Raw genomic sequence first — 23180 nt, forward strand, 5'->3', positions numbered from 1 at the left:
TGAGTTGCTGCATGAAGTTAACTGTCAGTTGCTTTAAAGACCGTTGCCCTGATCACCTTAGTAATGTTGCATAGTGGCTGATCTGCACTACATGTCAGCACTGAACTGAATATACTTTTATGTTTCCAATAACTGAACTGAAGGCAGCTACAGTATACGGAAAATAGTAATGAATATGTGTAGGTGCCAATTGCGGTTTTTGTAGTTTTAAGATATGCCAGTTTGAAGAGGAGCTAATACTTAAGAAAATGACAAATGTGTGGTATAGCAGCTTGTCCTATCTAATAATTATCAAACGCTGGGTAATTCTAGTATCCTAGTTTATCTTCATTCATTCTGCTTTGTATAAAAGATGGTTAAATATCAAAAAGCCCTGGTATGAGATGAAAAAAGAGTTACAATTTTTGTAAACTGGCCCAACTTTCAGTGATATTTCTTTGTCATAAAATATAGTTACCGGTATATATATTCAGAAAATGTCAGAAGATATATATACAGTGGTACCTCGGGTTACATACGCTTCAGGTTACATACGCTTCAGGTTACAGACTCCACTAACCCAGAAATAGTACCTCAGGTTAAGAACTTTGCTTCAGGATGAGAACAGAAATTGTGCTCCGGCGGAGCAGCGGCAGCGGGAAGCCCCATTAGCTAAAGTGGTGCTTCAAGTTAAGAACAGTTTCAGGTTAAGAATGGACCTCCAGAACGAATTAAGTTCTTAACCTGAGGTACCACTGGAGAGAGAGTTCAATGGGTTTTTAAAACTGCCTTATTTTTACAATGAAAGGTGGTCTCTAAATTATTTTAAGTAAATATACATGCCAAGATTCCAAATTATTCTTGAAGCAGCTCCCTTAAACAGAAAACAAATCAAGATATAATTGAACAGACGTGAGTTAGTCAGGCCTATGTATCACTTAGATTAATTAAACCCAGTTATAGCAGTAGCAATAAAGATGTCTTATCAAAGCATCTTATTCTGAAGTACATTGATTGTTGTTTTCTGTTTTAAACAGAAGAATCATTATTGTTAAACCGTATCTCATTTAATTTAATACAACCAAGGAGTCAGAAGCAGTGGTCCCTCTCATTTAATCAACTGTTGCATAGTAGATAACTCATGGTGTTAGGCAGGAGAGGGGCAATTCTCCTATAGACTTAAGTTATTGAGGATTCCAAAGAACACAGGCGTAGTATCCCATAAGTGCAACTGCACAGTGCAATTACAGCTCAGTGCACCACTACTTTACATAGCTTCAGAAGCCTTCTGAATAGAATAAAATATAAATAGTAATATCTTTTGAATATTATCCTCTAGTTTAGAATTTGTTTATTCCATTATAGTTTTATTGTGTTCTAGTTAAATTGATTCAATGCTTGTCATGAATCTTGGGGTCATTAAAGAACATTTTTTTTAAAAAAGCAACACCTCTGACTTGACGACCTTTGCCTTTGAAAAGTGGATGGTGGAAAGAATTTTTAAAGGTTTCATTCATGACTTGTAGAGCACTTTGGGACACTTTTCAGCTGTGATGCTTACAGAAGGTCCAGTGCTATGCTTTTTCCATGGAAATTTTCCATTCTGAAAAACATTGCTCATAAACATTTAATTCATATTGCGTAGTCTTGTGTTGTGTGAATGAACCCTGGGATCTTGAGAAAACTCTGCTCCTTTTTCAGGCACAGCCTTAAATAGGAGATCAAAAGCTATTGCTATGCATTTATTATGTTAACAGCTTTACTGCATTAACATTAAAAAAATAAAAACAATGAAAGTGAACTGAGGGAGGAAGAGCTACATTGACCACGTCAACTCGCAGGGCTGGGGCCGATGGAGCTCGTTCCTCCACGTGCCAGCCACTGGAAGGAGTCGCTCCATAACCAGCCCGCCAAGGGAAAAACAAGCTGCATTGGCTTGTTCCACCCTTGGTTTGAGGGTCAGAGTGTGATGGCGCCTTCACCCAGAGGTATATCGTGTAGGAAGGCGCCATTGCACTCTGGCTCTCAAACCAGTACTAGGTGATGTATCGATACATCACCCAAACCTAATCAGATGACATTGGTATAATACTGCAAGGTTGCTCTTTTTTACGCATCTTAAGTTGGAGATTCTGAAATGCAGAAAAGTCAGGGCTGGCGCACCCATGAGGCAGGGTGAAGCAGCTGCCGCTAGTTGTATTGGTGCCAGTTTCCCTCACCAAAATTTCACCAGAACCTGCTGTTATCACCTTTGCTTTATGCCACTGTACAACCTAGGCAAGGGATGCTTTGTGGGGACATTATAGGGGCACTTCCTGTTTTGCCTCAAGCAGCAAAATAGGATGCGCCACTCCAGAGAATAATCATTAGGTGGTCCACAAAGACCCTAAGCAATTTTCAAGAGGTCTATGGGATAAAAAGTTTGGGAACCATTGTCTGAAATGAAACTCCCTTCCTTGAAGTCTCCAGAGGCAGTGATTGAATCTGTGAATAAATTTAATTTTGTGAGGTACACTGATCTACACCTGGGGATAGCTTTGTTTCTTTATATGCTCATAACTGCTAGGCTTAAAAAAAAATGGTTTAAGTTCTATAGGATGAATGAATGAACCTATGAATGAGAAGAAAATTCAGTAAACAGTCTTGGATCTCATTTTCCCTTGTGCTTGGTAAGTAGAGCAATTCTGAAAGAAGGCGATTATGCCCAGGGTCCATAAAAAGTCAGTAAATTGCGAAGTATACTGTGATGGCAGCAATAGCTTAGTGAATCGGAGGATTTGACCTGTGTTCCCATCTCAAGCTGCATTTATAGCAGATATAAACATGACTACATGTTCTTAAAGGTTTCCTGTGTTTTCCATCCAAAAGGGAGCAGTCTGTGTGAAATGTTTTTCCAGCTTGTCTGGAAACTGGAATATAGCTGTGAATCACTTACGGAAAATGCTATGCATTTTTATTTTATTTTTATTTTTTTGTTATCTGGAAACATTGTGACTTTCCATAGTTTTATAATGTAGTACATGTGGTTTAATAAGAAAGGACTGCAGGAAGTTACTGGCCAGTTCTTCAAATTAGTTCATAATCTCCCACCCAAGCACTCTTGGTTGCAACTTCCCATGCTTAATTCTTTCCTCAAATGGGAAACTTTAACGTAAAGAAAAATACTTGCAGATTTTTTTTTAGCCTAGGAAAATAACGTGCAAACTATTTTTAAGAAGGTAAGGGGGAGACTTCTGAAGATGTTTTATAAGCATCTAAAGGTATCTTAATAGTCCGTTAACTGCTCTCAAACAAGCTTTTTAAAAAATAATAATTAAATATGCAGCTTTAAAAAAAATGCATCTTCACCCTCCCTCTTGCCCCAGACTTGCCACTAAAGCAGAAAAATACTCACCAAGTTATCACCAGGGAGGGTGTGTGTGTATGCATATTTTATGGGTTTAGTGTTAGCTTTGGCAAACTTCAATCTGTGTATATGTTTTGGACTGTTTAACATTTTAATGTTTTAAGGTTACATTTGAAAAATGCATTTTTCGAATACATCGAAAAACACATGGCTTCCCCCCAAAGGATCCGGCGAACTGTAGTTAAGGGTGCTAGGAATTATAATACTTTGAGATGTAAACTGCAGATCTCAGGATTCTTTGGGGTAATCCATGTGCTTTTATGATATTATGCGGGTGACTTAAGATGAAAACTGTAGTTGTACTCCTCCTTGAGTAACCTACAGTTTTAAGAAGGCAAAAGTTAGGTCCAGTCAAAGGCGACTATGGGGTTGCGGCACTCATCTTCCTTTCAGGCCGAGGGAGCTGGCGTTTGTCCACAGACTGCTTTCCAGGTCATGTGGCCTGCATGAGTGAACCGCTTCTGGTGCAACGGAACACCGTGATGGAAACCAGAGCGCACGGAAACACCCTATTTATCTACTTGCACTGGTGTTCTTTTGAACTGCTAGGTCGGCAGGAGCTGGGACAGAGCAACAGGAGCTCACCCCATTGTGGGGATTCGAACTGCCAACTTTCTCATCGGCAAGCCCAAGAGGCTCAGTGGTTTAGACCACAGCGCCACCCATGTCCCTTTAGATTTAAGTACCAATGTTTCATTTGTTCATTGGTTACATTTGAAAAAGCACATCTAAGGGTTATGTAGAACAGGTATCTTCAACCTTTTCAGACCCAGGTTTTTTTACCCAAACATGCATATGGAGGACCAATTTCTTAATCTTTTACGTTTTACCTCATATTTGCATGATATTTGTGTTTCTGTTATGACCCACCTTGGATCAGGCTGCGAACCACTAGTTGGTCCCAACCCACACGTTGAAGACCAGTGCTGTAGGAGATACTATATCTCTACGTTCATGGAGCTTTTCCAAAGAAAGCATACTGAGTAAATGTTGTACAAGGCCCCTTGTATCCTGACTATTCTGGAAATGAAAGACTTCCTAACTCCTTGTACTGCATTCATATTAAAACCTTCCACTGATATCTAGTGTCTATTCAACAGTAATTCCATGGCTCCTGATGGTCCTGAGCCCCAGTAAAGGAATTTCACCTGGTCTGTTGGTTGTGATAAGATGCACACCACATTGAAGAGGAACAGCTGTCTCTCTCTCTCTCTCTCTCTCTCTCTCTCTCTCTCACACACACACACACAGAGAGAGAGAGAGAGAGTAGAACCTCTACTTACAACCACCTGCCGATCGTGCATGCGCAGGAGTGGCAATCACCGTTCACACACAACGGCGCCTCTCCCAGCGACCCATTTCACCATAAGGACGGGCCTCCAGAACGGATTGTGGTCATCCACTGTGTGTACACACACACACTTTCCCGTTTTCATACCTCTTCTCCAAGGAATTGATATATAAAAACAAAATGCAGTTTAACTGGGAAGGTGAAGTGGAGCTTGTTTAGTAGATAAAAGTGAGATGTGACAGCCTGGCTTACAGATGAAAGGAATGGATAAAGCTGTGTGTGTTGAATACTTCTGCTCTGTTAGGTACCGTACTTTAAGAAGATAAGAATAGCCCCGCATGATCAGGTCAAAAGTCAACCAGATACTTTCATTGTTTTGGAAACATTAAGTTTTGCATTCTTTTTAAAATTGAAAGTCTGTAATTACTCATTTGTACATGAGTAATATGCTTTGTGGGACACGGGTGGTGATGTGGGTTAAACCACAGAGCCTAGGACTTGCCGATCAGAAGGTTGGTGGTTCGAATCCCCACGACGGGGTGAGCTCCCGTTGCTCGGTCCCAGCTCCTGCCAACCTAGCAGTTCGAAAGCACGTCAAAGTGCAAAGATAAATAGGTACCGCTCCCGCGGGAAGGTAAACGGCATTTCCGTGCGCTGCTCTGGTTCACTAGAAGCAGCTTAGTCATGCTGGCCACAAGACCCGGAAGCTGTACGCCGGCTCCCTCGGCCAATAAAGCAAGATGAGCGTCGCAACCCCAGAGCTGGCCACAACTGGACCTAATGGTCAGGGGTCCCTTTACCCTTTACCTTTAATATGCTCTGTGGTGAAAAGAGAAGATCTGGAAACTTAACAGTAACTTGACTGTCATTACTGTGACTTCGTTAGATTAGTATGTACTTAAGATATACTGATAATTGTCTTTCAAAAATCTGCATAAATCTACTGATAAGGTGTGAGACATCCTTTTCTGACAAAGGCATGTATGATAGCAATTGTTAGAAGTCCTAGAACATCTGGCAGGAAAGCGGTCATGTGGGTTTGTTTGCTTTTGTTCAAAAGGACTTACTGTACTTGGTCCTTTCGGCATGACTTTCCTCTCTGGGAATTTGTTTGTGGTTCCACAGGGCTATGTGTTGATCTCGAATGCTGTTTAATGTCTATATAAAGCTTTTGGTTCTCAGTGGACTATATGTTTAACAAAGAAGCAACTATCTCTGTCCTGAACCAGTGTTTGGATGAGGTCAAGTGGCTGAGGGGAAGTATGTTTAAATTTAATCCAGACAAGAAGGAGTGATGCTGATAGACAGTGCTTGTGATTTGAAGCAGGGTGGATTGCTGTAAATTAAGACTGTTTTAAATCGTTTTGTTTCTATCTACCCTGAATTTGAGCAAATTAGGCGGTCTGTGATTAATGCAGTTTCTGTAACCTTATATTGGGTAATAGCAGTCCTAGATCTGGATTTACTTTTTAAAGAAGCAGACCAGATTTGTTGTTACGGGTCCCGATTTCCATTGTTGACTCATTTCGGAGGCTTTTACTTTATTGGATATGTCAAACTGTCATATGCTGATCTGTGCTACTGTAGTTTTTTAGTCTGATTACTTCATATCTGACAACCTTTGAAGATGACAGAAGCGTCAGGCAGTACAGAACACCAGTGCCTAACTTAAAACAGGTGTTGGAAGGCACAGCTGTATGAAACCTGCTCTGTTTTAACTACCATGGTAATAGACTGTATTGTCTGTGCAATCTGTATGCAAAGTTCAAACAGTAAAAGGCTGGATGAGAGCTTTTGCAATGACTGCTTCAGAACAGTAGAGCCCCTCCTATGAGTAGAAATTAGTTGTTTTAATCCAGGGGTAGGCAACCTAAGGTTAAACCCATGGGTTTAACCAGCCCACGAGCCGCCCCCAAACCGACCGAGCTGCCCGCTCGGAGAGTCCCTGCACACTGTGCTAAACTGGCGCAGCTCAGTGCAGGGACTCACTGCCGCGGTGCCGGAAATCGCGTCTGTGCATGCTCAGATGCCAAAAATCACGTCTGTGCAGATGCAGATGCTGGAAATCATGTCTGGGGAGATGGAAGACGCTGGAAATCGTGGCCGTGTGCACGCGATCCGGCCCACGGAGGGATCTCCGCTGGAGTGAACTGGCCCAGGCGAGATAAACCTTGCCGACCCCTGTTTTAATCTCTCTCTTCCCCCTCCTCCCAGTCATTGAGCCAGTATCTTCTATTGCCCATAACTAGTTTGGAGATTAGTTACTGTTTTTAGCCGAGATTTCCAAGGGTTGGCTTGTATTTCAAGGCAAACCACTGTTAATCACGTTCCCTACAATTTCCCCTAGAATTGATATTTCAACAATACATAGTAAAACATCAGACTGGTTTCCCCCTGGTTGTATGAGTGGGGAGAATACCTCATGCTCCTCTTTTTTAATACACCAATCAATTAATCTAGAAGTTTTATAATATGTCTTTTGAATATCTTGGAGAAAGCTTACTTTTACTTTGTCACTCTTGCAAGCGATTTTCAGTTCAAAATTTTACAGGCCTGTTCTCTGGATGGCTTTTTAAAAATGTTTTGTTGTTAAGCTACTGGCTGTGAAAGAGTTAAATGTTTTTCTTTTTAAATGGTATTCAAAGTTCAGCCCTTACATCTGGAGGTCTGCCTCACCTCCATGAGTTCACCAACCTACAGCCTACACACTTTCATTTTTTTGTGTCCAGCCTACTTCACTGATAATACCACCATAGAACTCCTCCTGCTTTCCTTTTTCCCTTTAGCTACCAACAAATGGCCTATGCCTTTCCCACCCCCCTTCAAGCCCTCCTCTTAGGTCCTTTCTTCACCATTGTGCTAAATGGTGGGGATCCTTGGAGTGACATTGCCAAAAGAAGGGAGCAAAGGGGGTGTAGTACAATGGGGTGGTGCAAATTGACCTGTGCACCACCTCCTCTCATTGGGTGTTTATATCCGGGCCATGAGGTGTATCTGGCTGTGCTTCCTGGCAGAGATGAAGAAAGGAGAAGAATAAACAGAAGCTCCTGTTCTCAGTGCACCTGCAGTGTGTGTGCCCTTACATCTCCTATTCCCTTTATTAGTGTACACAGAGGTGGTGTGATTCAAGTTTAAGAATGCTAGGGTTCAGCGTAACTTAATCAGAGAATGTTTCCCAATACAGGACTGTGTTCCAGAATATGTGAACAAAGTGTCACTAAGCATATGCATCATTTTTTCTTTCTGCCACTGAATCCTCCCAACACTCCTGTTCAGAGGATAGAATAATGTAGCCTTCGCACAGGGCTGAGCCCAGAACCTTTCCTTTAGAAGTTAAACACACACACACACACATTTTGCTAGCATACCATGCAATCAGAAATGCATTCATCTTCATATAAATCCTCCCTCTCCCATTTTCAGCAGACATTTACCATAGTGCCTTTCCCCCCATAGGCTCCTGACACTTCTTCTTCCCCAGCAAGTTATCCATTCTCTCCCCTGATCCAGTCAGACCACTTCTTTCCTTTCCAGCTACAGCTGCAGAGTTGTCCGCCACCTATTGAGAAGGCAGGAGCTGTTATGTATGCACTTGGATCGCCACCCCTTTTGTGTCTGCCCAGTGACTGAAGGAGGAAGGCTAGCAGTGGTGATTCTTTATCTTTGAGCCAAGGAGGACGATAACTCTGAAGTGGCCTCCTTTTAGAAATGATGCTGCCACACATCTTACTCTGCCTTGACCCAGTTAACTAGCCAAGAGCATTAATCTCCAAAACACACACAATTTGCATGTTTTGGAGAATGCAAAACCCTGGAGAGGATTTCAGATGTGAAAGAAATGCCTTTGCTTCGCTTAGGAAAATTGCATGCCCCCTAACCACTAGGTTGTAGTACTGACCTCTACTTCCAATAAATATTTACTTAGCATACCTCATAAAATTAATCTTCTTTAAGGGCTGCCACATTACTTCTATATTTTCAAAAAGGAAATGGTCTTGGTATTTCATTTTTCCCAGTAGCTCTTGATGCAACCTGAAGTCTGTTTTGCACCCAGCGCAATCTAATGTACAGTAATACCTCATGTATAATAATAAATAAAATTTATTATTATTCCATTAATTTGATTTTAATTAATTTTATAATGAGTGTTTTTAGAATGTTGAACTATTTTGACTGTTGTTAGCCGCCCTGAGCCCAGCTTCGGCTGGGGAGGGCGGGACATAAATAAAATTTATTATTATTATTATTATTATTATTATTATTATTATGTTGCGTCTGCTTCATGTTGCGTCTTTTCGCGTTATGTCCTGCGGCAACCCGGAAGTACCAGAACGTGTTACTTCCAGGTTTCGCCAGATGCGCAGAAGCGCTAAATTGCGCCGCACACGTGCGCAGACGTGGCACTTCTGGATGCATACGCTTCAGGTTGCGGATGTGCCTCCGGGACGGATTACGTCCGCAACTCGAGGTTCCACTACATGACACATACAGCGCTCCATCTTAAAACTGTTACAAATTTCAGTCTTTAGCTTCTCCATAGCCTCTTGCTTTGTCTGCCCCTTCTGCCCTACTCTCTGTTTTTCAGTTTTTAAAAAACCCATTCTTGAGTTCTGGGGAATTCACAATCTTACTCAATATTTGGGTGCTTTAGTTGGGATCTCTGTCCCTAGCTTGAACTGTTTTGTGTCCTCTTCAAATACTGCTTTTTCTCTCTGCAGTGGAAGCTGGAAACTGTAGAAAAGAAGTCATTGAAATAATTTCCCACTAATTGCAATACCAGCTTCTGGTTTCTTAATGTCTTCAGTGACACATTGTTTCACCAAGAAACAAATGTTACTCCTTGCATACTGTTTCATCATTCTTTCATATAAAACTACTTGCTGCTACAAATTCTATTGCTACTAAATTAACTTTTCATAGGTATTCTTCCTGAAAATGCGAAACAAACATGAACAAAGTATAAAGTGTTTTTTAAAATATCCTTACTAAATAAACTTGGTAAGTAGCAGAATAATTTTATTGATTAAAATTTGTTGCTTTTCTCTTCCACATAAAAAGCACGTAGTAGTGATGACCTATTAGAAAGAAATTCACAAGGGTATTAAATTATATTTTTACTGGAGCCAAATGATGTTCACAATTCAGTGAGTGAGATTTCAAGGTACCAAAAACTCTTGCTCAGGGTGAATATTGAAGGAAATAATAAAGGGAAAGGTTTTTTGAGAACATGATGTTGTCTTTAAGTCCACTGTCTGTTTCAGTCTTTAAATGGTAATAGGAAGCCTATATAGACTCTTATTTGGTTACCTCTTATTGGTAGCAGTGAGAAATTCCCATTTTAATATGACTTCTTGTTTTTCTGTCAGTACACTTGATCAAGTGCATTTTGATTGCGATCATCATTTAATAAAAGTAAAAGCTGAAGTTACTTCAGGAAGAACAGGAATCAAAAATGTTTTGTGAAAAGCATGGATTAGCATGTGATGAGAGGTGTCAAGTGACAGATTTGAGGCTGGATAAAAGTAAGGGGGATAAAAGTAAATTATGAGCATCTGATTTTATTACTTTTAGGATAAAGGCTTGAATTTTCCTTCCTGTACCATACCTTCATGTTAGTACCTTACCATTTTGCAATACTTCAAGCTTGCATAAGTTGGAAAGTTTATCCTGGGGAAGAGGGTGGGGAAGGAATTTCAAAGGGCACTCTTTTTTTTTTATCTATTCAGGTTTCTGCTTTGTACTCATGAACTGTGATGTGTAGGCTTGCCTATCTAAAGTGGATCTATTTGCCTCCAGAGTCAACAAGAAACCTGTTTTTCAAAAGGCACGTGGATTTATTGCCATTTGGAGTGGATGTTTTAAGAATTGCCCAGGAGCCTCATGTCTGTATTCCCACCTCTGCTGCTCCTGGGCACATGTGATCAAGATCGGAAAGGTTTGGGTAATCTTAATTCTCCCATAGTGCCCTAGCCGGTTATGGTTCCCCAAGCTGATAGACATGAGAATTGTTTCCCCTTTCAGGCCACAGTTCTCTGTAGATACTCTGCAATAAGACCCAGTTCATATATTTGACTTAGTGTAAGAATATTGGATACAGTGGTTAACTTGGTAGTCGAACAAATTGGCTCCCAAACGTCACAAACCCGGAAGTGGGTGTTCCGGTTTGCGAAAGTTTTCTGGAAGTCGAATGTCCGACGTGGCATCTGTGGCTTCCGATTGAGTGCTAGAAGCTCCTGCAGCCAATCAGAAGCCGTGCCTTCGTTTTCGAATCATTCCGGGAGTTGAATGGCCTCCCGGAATGGATTAAATTTGAGAACCAAGCTACCACTGTACTTGGCTCAGAGGCAGTTTTAGGGTAGTGTGACCAGTGCAGTCACACTGGGCGCTGGGTTGTAAGACGCGTCAAAACAATGCTGTAGAATGGAGTGCAAGAAGTTGTTGGGGGGCGGGGGTAGCATTGCACAGGATGCCACTGAAATTGTTAGTGGCCCAGTATCCTATTTTCAATTCAGAGTAGGATACAGATAACTCACATTTTACACACAGTTATCTTGTGCACATTCAGCTTTACATACATACATACAGAAAGAGAAAGAGAGAGAGAGAGAGAGAGAGAGAGAAAGAAAGAAAGAAAGAAAGAAAGAAAGAAAGAAAGAAAGAGGGAACATCTACACTGGCAATCCCACCCACCACTGACCCCAAAGTGTTTTTGACTATACATAAATTTGGGCTTTATGTGCTATTCCTGGAACATAACCCCTGTGTAAGCTGAGAGTCACCTGCATATGAAAAATAAACTAGTAAACAGTGCTTAAAAAATCACACTCTTTTCCTTTGAGGGTTGTTTTTGGAAAGGAGAAGTGGAAGAACGTAACAGACTTAAAAGGGAAATGGATTCTTCCAGTATTTGAAACATTTTGTGTGACACAGGAACACTTCAAAAGAGGCTTTCTTCAGCCTTCATTAAAGAATTCAGTTAACTCTGGAAAGTACAAGCCTGAAGTCCTATACTTACTTGGGAGTAAGTCCCATTTAGTCCAGAGGGACCTGGTTCTGGGCAAACATCGGGAGGATTGAGTTTCACCGTGACTAAGATTTAGTATGCTTTCCAAAACTTTGCAATGTTTTCTGCCAGCTAATTGCTGTTTATTGTACTAAACCTTGGTCCTCAAACAGTAACTTTTTCCATCTTAAAGTGGGTTGTCCGATTCAAGTGAAGAGCATGTTGTCTGAGTGCTAAATGGAATTACTACCAATGGAAACTATGCTGCAAGAGGAGTTGATAAAGCAGCTGCCTATGCAAACCTCAGCTGTTTTTTCCATTCTCCAGAGCAAAGTTAATTAGCATAGGGAAACTGACTAATGTGCTTACGTCACCTCTTTCCAGTTGAAGCTTATATTTTGTCCCTGACTGCCTGAAAGCGTGCGGCAGGACTTTGTTCAGGAATTTGCTGTCGCATACAGGATGCTCTGAAACCTTTTTTTCCCCTTCTTTTTTTTCTTTTTTTTGGTTGAGGGGCTGGACTTGGTCCTTTTTATAAACTCTCACTCTACAGTACAAAACTGCTTCTTCAAAAAAGGACTTTTTGGTGATCTTGTACTGAGCTCTTTGCATTCTTTAAGAGAGCAGAAGATGCATTTTAGGAACTTTGATTACATTTTTGGCTCTTTAATTGCTTGCGTTCCTGACAACAAGGTTTTCAATCAACCAGAAATTAGGGTAAGGCTTTGTAGATTTTTGTTTCTGGTGAGGAATATAGTTACTGAAAAAATGTAGGTGTGTTCAAATGACTGACTAGGTTAGGTCTTGATATGACAATGTCAAAATAATCCCAAACTGCAGAAGCTGGTGTCCATTTGTGTTTCTGTATGCTTTATAAATTCTTACAATAATGCCTTAAGATTATGCTAGGGTTGTAGCTCAGTGGCAGAGTACATGCTTGGCATTCCAAAGCTCCCAGGCTCAATCACCAGCATCTCAAGGTAAAGACAGGAGAGACCTCTTTCTGAACCAGTGGAGAGCTGTTGCTAGCCAGTGTTGAAAATACTGGGCTAGATGAACTAATGAGCTGATTTAAGCAGCTTCCTATTTCCTGTGGGGTAATTTGTATGATCCTTTAAGTACTTTTGTGTTAACTGTCTACAAATTCTCAATACTTCTAACTGTAAGTGTGAACTTTTAAATATTCTTCTAGTTTAAATAATTTAGCCTTACTGTTTACCAATTTCATCCGGCTTTTCATTTGTGAAAGTAAGGTGGAGGGAAAGTAGCAGAGGGTGGGAACTGGGTTTGAAACTTTGAACAGGGCTCACTGTAACTTGTTCAAAAGTTCAGTGCCTGGCTTTTGCTTTTGCTTTTTGCCTTTTTTTGCTAATAACAAAAGCCTAGTTGTAAGTAGAATGAAAACGCATTCTCTATACTCTTTAAGAGTAGTGGCTCAGTTTGGGGCTGACAACTTTATGTACAAAGTTGTACAGTATTCCCATGTGTTACATACTTGTTTGAAAGTTTAAAGAAATAATGTTTTGTTATCTCCTTCATGCAAATCCTATTATAGACTTGTGACTTAACTGAACCCAGCAAGTTCAGTATTCTGTGATTCCCATACAAGTTAGTCAAGTTATAATAGGCAAAAGAAACTGTGGTCAGTTCCTGTTAATGGCTTGTGAAACAGGAAATTATAACATACATAAATGCTCAGCTAATGTGAGTAAGAACTATTGTCTCCTTCTCAAACTCCACTCCTAGTTTCCTTATTCTCAATATTAAATGGCAGACACCTCTGTGAATGATGCATAAATAAATTTGAGTTGATTAGTTGCCCGAAAGTTTCAGTAACACATGCGTTAAGCATGCATCACTACAGTATGGAGCTGTCAGCTGGTGGCGGATTTGCCACACCTGAAGTTCCACATATTATTTGTTATTTGGGGTCAGAAGCAATTGTCTTTTTTTCAGACTTTCTGGGGGGTTTTGTTGTTGTTTTAAATGCAAACTAGATAACCACCACATCTGTATCTCCACTATTTCTTCATCCAGCCACAGCCTTCCCCCCACCACACTGGTGTTCACGCTTGCTAAATAGGGTCACACATTGTTTTTTAGCAGCTGCATGGTAGTTTCAGCTAGTGTAGATTTTCCTGGCATCGTGGTGAAAACAAAGGCTGACACATTCACTTCACATACATTGTTAAAGATACAGAACCAGTCAGGAAAAAGACTATATTCAAAGGCATGATTCCTATTAATACATATTAACTGATACTGATTCTCATCAATGTAGCAAAGGGTTTGTGTTTTGTTGGGTTTATTGCATGGTACAGTGATGACTTGTTGCTTAAAGCCATTAGGGCTTACCTCTTGAATTCTACCTTTTGGTTATCAGGCTGATTGCACATATCCTTGAGTGAAATAGCTGGAATGGAAACATTTTAACCCACATAACTGAATTGCAGTTTGAGTATCAAGTTCCCTGCAAATAGAGGTGTGGCACTGGCAGAAGAGAAAAAGCTATATAATACGCTATCCCCCAGAGCCCAAAAGTTGCAAAAAACCCCAAAAGTTCCCTTGTGTATTTGTTTAGGTCCAGGGACACACATTCCCCACAGGGAGGGGAGGGATAATATTTACAAGTACTTGGTTGTAGCTTTGCACTGAAATAATTTTTAATGATTTATGCAATACAAGATAGCTTTTTAACAAAATGTTTCATTTGTCTTTCAGGCAAGATTTGAGGCACTCTTTAGAACATATGACAAAGATGTCACATTTCAGTATTTTAAAAGTTTTAAAAGAGTACGGATAAACTTCAGCGACCCTTTGTCAGCAGCTGACGTTAAAATTCAGTTACACAAGAAAGAATTTCTCGGAAAGGAATTGAAATTGTATTTTGCTCAGGTAAGACAGAGAAACCTACTTGGTAAACATTTAATTTCATTGTTGCCAGTTTCATTTCACATCCTTCCTCCAGTGAACTCTTGAGTAAAGCATTCTTGCCCCACAACAACCCTGTGCAGTAGGGTGGGTTGAATGAAAGTGATCCACCTCTTGAGCTTCAGAGCTAAGCAGGGCTGTGGCCCTAGGTTTCAGTTATGCAAACTCAAAAATTACAATATGTTACAGAATATTTTCATAAACCACCTGTCTTTCATAAAACTACTTTGCAGTGATTTGAGCAGCTGAATTGTGACGCCTGCTATTTTTAATGTGTTCTTAAAGTACCGCTTCCAAGAAAGGATGACATCACACATTCCAGTACCATTTTCATTTTCACTAAGACCCTAATGATACGGATTTGCTTAGGCAGTTTTCTGGTTACCACTTTACAGCTAAACTGTTAGGAGATCTGGCATTTGCTCTACTTCTTTAATGGTATTGAAGTGTTCTGTTATAAGACACAGCCCTTAAGGATTGCTTCTTTTGATCATGTCACTAACAGACACTGTGGAACCTCAGGAGAGGAGATATGAGGAATAACTATATTTTATGTATGATTTCCCAAATCATTTGTATTGAAAGAGGACAAGCTTTTATTTTCTATCTTGTGTTATTTGAAAGTGCAACCAGATAAGCTTTCTCAGAGATTTCTAAAGAAAATCATGAAAGCTGAAGTGGGATTAATCTGAATGTCCATTTCAGACACATTTTATTATTATGTATATTTTTAAAATCTCAACAAAAAAGAGTGAGATCATTGAGCAGATTAGTTAGTTATGGAATCTGGGCAGCATACAAGAAATTTGTAATAACAATTTCTATACAAAATAAAATATAAAAACATTAGAAAGTGCATGAATACAATAAGATATCAGTAAGAGAAAAGTTGTGAATTGTGAAGGACACATACAATCTAGAAATTGTGACTTTTTCTTTTTAAAATACATGTAAGCTGTAACTAGAAGAGGATTCCCAGGTATCTGCAAGTATCTAGAAGGAAGACACTTAGAAAGAAGAGAATCTGATTTATACATGTGTATACTCACCATAATAGTACATCTGTCTTGTGATAGTCTGTTAAGTTCAAAATGCTTCATTAGAAGCAGCCTTTATTCTGCTCTTGAATTCTCCTTCTAGTTAAGACAGCCTTGTAAATGAGCTCACAAAAGTTTCTGGCTTCCCATTTGTTTTACTAGCGTACACTCCCACGCTGGCTACAAGGGAAGATTTTTAAAGTTCCCTGCAGCCAGTGTGGAAATGCAGCAGGCTGAGGGACAGAGTGATCCATCCTCCCAGGAATCATAAAATTATATCTTAAAGACCAAACTTCAGTATCATTTTGTTTTTTATCTTTTGGGTTGTTGTTTAAAATGTTCTATCATTAGCTCTATATACCAGGTGGGTGCAGAAAGTTCCTGGTTTCATTAACCTAATATTGTCAGCCCAATAGATTGGATCCACACTTAGTCATGCTTAGAGCAGACCATTGAAATCAGAGGGGCAGATTATTCTAAGCATAACTGACTCTGGATCAAATCCACTGTTCTGTCTAATACCATTACATACCTCTGCCATGAGCGCGACATACTTGTATTCCATGCATGTGCATTTAAAAAATCAAAGTAAAAAATAAAAATCTGTTTCATCTCTCCAGACTTTGCATATTGGAAGTTCACGCTTAGCACCACCAGATCCAGAAAAACAATTTCTGATTTCACCTCCATCTTCTCCCCCTGTTGGTTGGACTCAGTCTGATGATGCTACACCTGCCATTAACTATGATCTTTTATATGCGATCTCCAAACTAGGACCAGGTAAGAGGCATGTATGCCTAAAGTGTAATGGCTCAAGTTAATTTTCCTTTTATTGTTGATTTACTGTAATGGGTGTGGCCGCATAAGAATTGAACTTATTCACTATAACACCTGTGATCTGAATTGAGAGTTGTTAGGAGACCTCTATTGTCTTCACAGAATTAGTTTTCAGAAACGTTTCACAATTCCTCTTCACAGAGAGCTCGGGAATTGTAGCTCTGTGAGGGGAAAAGCTGTATTCTGACAACTCTCACACCCTTAACAAACTACAGCTCTCAAGATCCTTTGGCAGAAGGCATGACTTCTGTATGGTGTGAATGTGGCCTTCACTCCTTCAGCAGCCCGCTTAGTTTCTGCAGTAGGTACAAACATAACACATGGAATGAATGCTTCATCCCTCTTCCACCAGCCCCCACACTCACTTGCATAGAATTCCTTCTTGCCTATCGTTACCGGGCAAGTGTTTTAATGCAAGGCTGATCTTGCAGAGAGGCTTAGTAAGAACAATTGCACAGCCTCTAGTATGGTCACATTAAGGTACAATTAATGGACAAGTGTGGCCTGCAACAAAACGTTGCAGTACAGATTGCCCCCTTGCAGGCTTCCAGCCAGCCATTCCCTCTCCCCACATTTTCCATTTCCCTTAACCATGAAACATGCAGTATTTTATTACTATTCTGCGTGTCTCAGTCCTTATTGGATTATGTGGTGTTTTTTGAAGCTTCAGGATTTCTCTCTCCCTAAAGGTCTTTGTAATTTTGCAAATGTCAGGGTTCCCCTGAGTCAGGCAACACACTTTCTGTGTGAGTGCTGCCATTTTGACCACATAGAGATTGTCACTCATCTCTGAACATTGCAGATAGAGGGGATGATACTGGGGGAACCTAAACCAGCTGAAGTTTATAAATATGCTGATAGTATATACGTTGATTCTGCATTACATTTGCTTGTTAATCATAACTTTTACTTCCTGAAGAAGCAAAATTTGAAAAGGAGAATAAAACACCCCATAGCTCCCCAGGATGTGAGAAACTATGGCTGATTTGTGAGTTCATAACTGGAAGTTGAGGGGTAGCAATCAGGATTAAAAAGGGGTAATCCATGATCATGTTATCCCACTGTTTAAAAACAAACAATGAGCTGCTCCATGCAACTGCTCTGAAGATCTGGGAAGAGGAGCAGGGAAAGGAGCTCTAATGCCTCCCTTTCCTCACCACAACACAGAGCTATTAATTCTACTGGGGGAAATGTACAAGTATTTTATATCTACAGTTGTCTTACCACTGTTGCTATTTTTAAAAACATTTTAGGGGACCAGTATGAACTTCATGCTGCAACAGAAACTACTCCCAGTGTTGTTGTCCACGTGTGTGACACGAACGAAGAACGTGAGGCAGAAGCAGAGAGAAAAGACGCCAAGAAAGCAAAACCCAAACCAAAAATTATTCAAACCAGAAGGCCAGACTATACTCCTTCTTACCAAAGTTGAACTACGTAGAGCTTTGAAATGTTCCAAACTTGCATGCTCAAGGGAGACATTGAGGAAATGACATCATAAATCTGATGACATTAGAGGTGGAAGCAGCAATTCTAACATACAGATGTTTTAAGAAAGGGAATGTCTTCATTTGTTTGTTTTAATGCTGCACGTTGGCTGACAAGACCAATCCCAAAATGAACTTCTGAATGGTTGTCCTGGAGAATGATTAAATAGTGGCATTGGGGCAAAAAGCATGTACTGTTGTGCTTTAGGGCTATTTTCAGATACTCCAGACTTCTGTTACAAAGCAGCTGAGGATGCCTTCCCTATTTATGTATGTCCCTGATAAAGTCCTCCAATTCATAAGTTAGCATGGTTGCCATTCTAAAATACACTCACTGATATCATTGAAATCAGTAGGGCATACAAATAAGTATGTTAGAGATTGCAGCTTGTATATGACTTATGGTGGTAAAGAGATGATTTTAATGCAAAAGGGTGATGTCCAACATTAGTCATAACCCAAGTTGACCCATTGAAATCAGTGGACTTGATGTGTCTACTCCGAGTATGACTAACATTGAATATTAACCAAAGTAAGATATATTTAATCATTTTTCCTATTAGATTTTGTGCATGCCTGTAAAACTTGAGAAGTTTAACTTCCTTTGCATTTTCCAGTTTTACATTATCCCAAATACTGATTTCTCAGTTTTCCTTCTGAATTATGTTTGTATTGGCATTCATTTTTCAGTGGGGACAGATTTTTAGTGAAGTTATGTGCAATATCCCCTTTTAATGTTAACTGCCAATGCATGGTTTATCTAGAAAACCTATAAATCACTTGTACACATTTTAAGTGGGTTGACAATTTTAAATTATTCTAAATGACATTATTTAATATTGATTTAAAATACCTTGACTTCTATACCGATCAGAAGTACAAGAAACCCGCAGATAAAGCTGATACTGTGTTGTTACAGTTCACAACTGAGAGAGAATATAAGCTTGCCCTAGCCACAAACTTGTAAATTTATAACTGTTCGTGTTTAAATGTTGTTAATGGTGCTTGAGCACATCTAGTGTGAAAACAAATGTGAAATGTGGCATTTGCGAAGGTTGGAGTGCCTTTTTCTCATGAATTCCTGGGAGGATTGTTGCACTAGCTGTAAGATTATTTAATTTTTTAATTGGCAGTAGATAGTTATATCAAATATTTTCTGCTAAAGCATCATCAAGTACGATGTGTTATATTTCCCATTGTTTGATGCAGAGCCACAATGCTTTTTCTTCTCTTTTTAGTGCTTTGTGTCTGAGCAGCAATTTATTAGCTACTGCTAAAAGTCTAGCGGTAAATGGTGTTCAAGCTTTTTTTGTACCATATTTACAAGCAAAATTTACTGCACAACGACATCCCACGTCAAGTATTTCTAGGAGTTTTCTTTTAGAATGGATTATTGAAATGAATTTTAAAAGGCTTTTAAAAATAAACATTTCACAATTTGTGATGTCTAAGCAAAGGTGTTTTCTCTGTTTGTTTTTTTCCTAATATGAGGGATTTCATGCTGCTTGTACATTTCTAGAAACTATAAGAAGCTGGATATTTCCATACAGATGTCAGTGGGAGCTCTGTTTTAAGAGAACCTGTTCTGTCAGAAAAATTTTAATGAGAGGTTTTTCACTATGAGGTGTATCATCCTTCTCGGAACAGATGTAGCCAGGATAGTATAAATAGCTCGATTAAGTCAGCAGTACAGAGTGTACTGTATTTGTAATATTCCAGCTTTGCCCAAGATGTGTGTTTTTAAAAACTATGAAGTCCATTCAATATAAGTACAAATGAAACAACAGTATGTATTTGTTTTCTTTCAAAGGGCAACCAAAAAGCTCCAGGATGTCATGCTGCAGATCTTGATTGTATTACCGCCTTTTTCTTATACTGTATAAACTGCTCCTATATTTGTAAATGTTTTAAATACCCACTCTACAGACCAGTTAAGCTGGATGACTATTTAAGGTTATTTAAACTTACAAGTAAATGCTGTTGAGGTCATTAGGGCTTAATTTTCTTTAAGTTGCAATCCTGCAAATAGGGCTCGTTCAGTGCCATTGATATCAAAGATTTAAGCTGTCTAACTATATAGGAAGAGCTGCAGTCCTTAGTCCCAATGAACCCAAATGGGACTAAATCAGGTATCTCAGCTGGACTGCTTTATGGAGTTTACCTACACCAGGCATGGCCAAACTTGGCCCTCCGGATGTTTTGGGACTACAATTCCCATCATTCCTGACCACTGGTCCTGTTAGTTAGGGATGGTGGGCGTTGTAGTCCCAAAACAGCTGGAGGGACAAGTTTGACTATGCCTGATCCTACACTGATGTACAACAACCTAATTGTCATTTATTAAATACAGATTGTAAACAAGACAAACACAGTATGCTATTTGCTTATAAAACCAGTCCACCTCATGACATGCAGCCCTTGGAAAATACTTCTCTGTGGCAGATGTGATATTGTACATTGCAACGAGAAGAATGGCAGGAGGAGAGAATGCTCTTGTGCTCAAGTCCTGCTTCTGGGTATCCCACAGGCATCTGGCTGGCCACTGTGGAAACAGGATGCTAGACTAGAGGGGCCACTTGCCTGATCCAACAGGCTCATCTTAAGTGTTAGCCAATGCTCCACTCATCCTGTCTCATGTCAGTTCATTCAGCTGGCGTACAGGGCTTGCTATTGAAAAAAGGCAAGGCTATGTGGTTTGCTGTAGCCTTACTGACTTTAGATAGCCCAGGAATGGACCAGAGCAACAGCTGAGCTACTGTAGTGCATTCTTTATCTAAATATCTGTGGCCCTCCAGCTGTTGTTGGATGATAGCTCCCATCATTCCTCATCATTGGCCAAGCTGGCTGATGGAAAGACCACCTCCCCATGCCTGACTTGTTACTAGCTTGCTTGCACTTGGCAAAACTTTCTGGTGGTCCTTCCTCTTGTTGTACATGGATACAGCTTTTGATTGGAATTTAGTAATCGAATAATTCTTCTGAACCTAGCAGTGCTCCTTTGCATCCCACCTATTTTTCTTTAATGATAATGAGAAAACACACAGAGGCGTGGCTTCTAGTGTTACGTCTAAGATGCCGCATGAAGCAAATGGACATTCGGAGGCTTGGTGAACTTAAGTAGGCTGAAATATTACACAAGTTTAGTTGGTGTGTAAAGGAGCAGTATTGAACAGAAGTGCTCCTGGGTCATGGAGAGTGGGGACTAGGCAGTTCCAGGAATTGCCAATGCTTGCATCTTAATTTAATTACTACTTACTTATTGCTATGAACACACCTTTTTAGCACAAGTTTATTATTTGCAGAAATTTTTAATGACAGCTTTTTAAAAAAAAATGTGCACAATTTTGTCCATATTTAAATAGACATATTTTTATATCAAATGTAATAAATTCAAAAGGAATGATGGTATGAATTGGTTGCAGCTCGTAGAAATAGGGCACATGTTCAGAGTCATGTAAAATTTAAAATATCTGCACCCCAATTTTCTAGTTTACAAGTAAAATATTTGAAATGTTAGCAGCCAAGTCCTTGCGTTTGAGTGGAACATTCCAGCCCTTGACTTTTCATTTCAGATCCTTTCCTTGCTTGTTTCATTTGCATTGATAAAAAGGTTATGAAGGGAGTTCATGATTCTTACAAAATAAATACTCATAGTATATATTATCTTTCCAGATTTTTTGGTTTGTTTGTGTTTAAACAGTAGAGCAGGAAACTCAGCAGTCACAGAAATAACCATATAAAATGCCACGTATGCATAGAAATCCAACCTAGCCTATTTATTTTTATTGCTCCTGTGGGTGAAATGGGGTCTGCTTGAGATAGCCAATGTTATATGTTTTGTTCAATTGTTATGGGCAAATGTGCATAGAAACTTTCATACTTTATAATATAAATTATACAAAAAGGCATGTGTTTGTGTTGTGTTTATTATTAAATCTCCTGAAGCAGAAACCGGAAAGAAAAAAACTAGATGCTTAACTTATAAAATTCTTCTATTCAAAATGACCAGTCTGAAAACTTGTTAGTAGAGATACTTCCCTTGTCCTGCAGGTGGAGCTAGATATCCAGGAATATAACACTGATTTTATTTTATTTTTATGATGATGATAAGCTAGAGGCTCTGTCCGCCAAGAATATTTAATAAGAACCTGATCAAGAGCAACTTGTTTTGTCAATACCCTTTAAAAACATTACCTCTATAGCAACAAAAAAAGCTGAAAAACAGCATATTGCATAAGTTTCTCAGAAAGCAGGGGTGTAACGTAGGTTGTTGGCACTCGGGGTGGGGCCAGTGTTGAACTGGACAATGGTCAGTCCCTTCACTGGCCAACGTCTAATCAAGGGAGTCTCTTCTTGCAAACTAGCCCAAACCTGGGAGCAGAGATAAGGCAGAGAAATGTGAAGCCAGGAGCGCCACTGTGTCATCTCACTCTCCTGTCCTTGCGGGAAGGCATTCTGGGCAATGCACATGGCTCTGGCAGTGCTTGCCCACCATCCCCTCTCTCCTTCCTGCCTCAGTGAGAGGCACAGCTGCTGCTAGACTCATAATCTGGTGAACCGGGTTCGCATCTCCGTTCCTCCACAGGCAGCTGCTGGGTGACCTTGAGCCAGTCACACTTCTTTGAAGTCTCTCAGGCCCACTCACCTCACAGAGTGTTTGTTGTGGGGGAGGAAGGGAAAAGGAGATTGTTAGCTGCTTTGAGACTCCTTAGGGTAGTGATAAAGTGGGATATCAAATCCAAACTCCTCTTCCTCTTCTTCCTCCTCCTCCTCCTCTTCTTCTTCTTCTTCTCCTCCTCCCTCCCTCTTGGGTAACCCAGAAGCAGGCTCGGCCTGCCTCCCTGCAGCTCTAGCCTTGATGAGGGAGCCTGTCATGCGGGAGCCTGGTCACACCCCCTCAGAAATTTGCACCCAGGGCCACAGCGCCCCTAACCCTCCTTTGCTACGCCACTGCTATTGACCCATCTAGCCCAGTCTTATTTTTACACTGACTGGCACGAGCTCTCCGGGGTTTCAGACATTCCCAGACCTACAAGGAAATGCCAGGAAATCTGGAACTTTCTGCATGCAAAGCAGATGCTCTGTCACTGAGCTATGTAGGGCCCTTCCCCTGGTTGAAATATCACCTCAGCTATGAACTTTACCAGGTTACCAAGGGGCAAGTACCTTTCACTCAGATTCAGCCTGCCCTTTGTCCTTCCATCTTCAA

General features: G+C 40.2%; 3 protein-coding genes across 11 annotated transcripts in view; 1 reads left to right on the top strand and 2 right to left on the bottom strand.

Annotated features, from left to right (window-relative positions):
* RCAN1 (regulator of calcineurin 1) overlaps nucleotides 1-21879 on the top strand; it is a 33563-nt gene extending 11684 nt beyond the window's left edge. For 2 of the 7 annotated variants that reach the window (XM_083735113.1, XM_083735115.1), the window contains exons 2-4: nucleotides 14401-14574; nucleotides 16268-16427; nucleotides 17738-21879. In XM_083735113.1, coding sequence (XP_083591239.1) covers nucleotides 14401-14574; nucleotides 16268-16427; nucleotides 17738-17916 — 513 coding nt within the window. In that variant the 3' untranslated portion in view covers nucleotides 17917-21879. Of the gene's footprint in view, nucleotides 1-11989; nucleotides 12397-14400; nucleotides 14575-16267; nucleotides 16428-17737 lie in introns of those variants that run through there. The other 5 variants (XR_014563367.1, XR_014563368.1, XR_014563365.1 and 2 more) reach the window with 5 other exon arrangements.
* Nucleotides 1-23180, bottom strand: part of KCNE2 (potassium voltage-gated channel subfamily E regulatory subunit 2) — a 220475-nt gene that overhangs the window by 114141 nt on the left and 83154 nt on the right. The window lies entirely within an intron of this gene.
* Nucleotides 1-23180, bottom strand: part of CLIC6 (chloride intracellular channel 6) — a 132020-nt gene that overhangs the window by 43664 nt on the left and 65176 nt on the right. The gene's annotated exons all lie outside the window — the stretch shown is intronic.

This window comes from Podarcis gaigeae (assembly GCF_964106915.1).
Source record: "Podarcis gaigeae genome assembly, chromosome: 4".
Lineage (NCBI taxonomy): Eukaryota > Metazoa > Chordata > Lepidosauria > Squamata > Lacertidae > Podarcis > Podarcis gaigeae.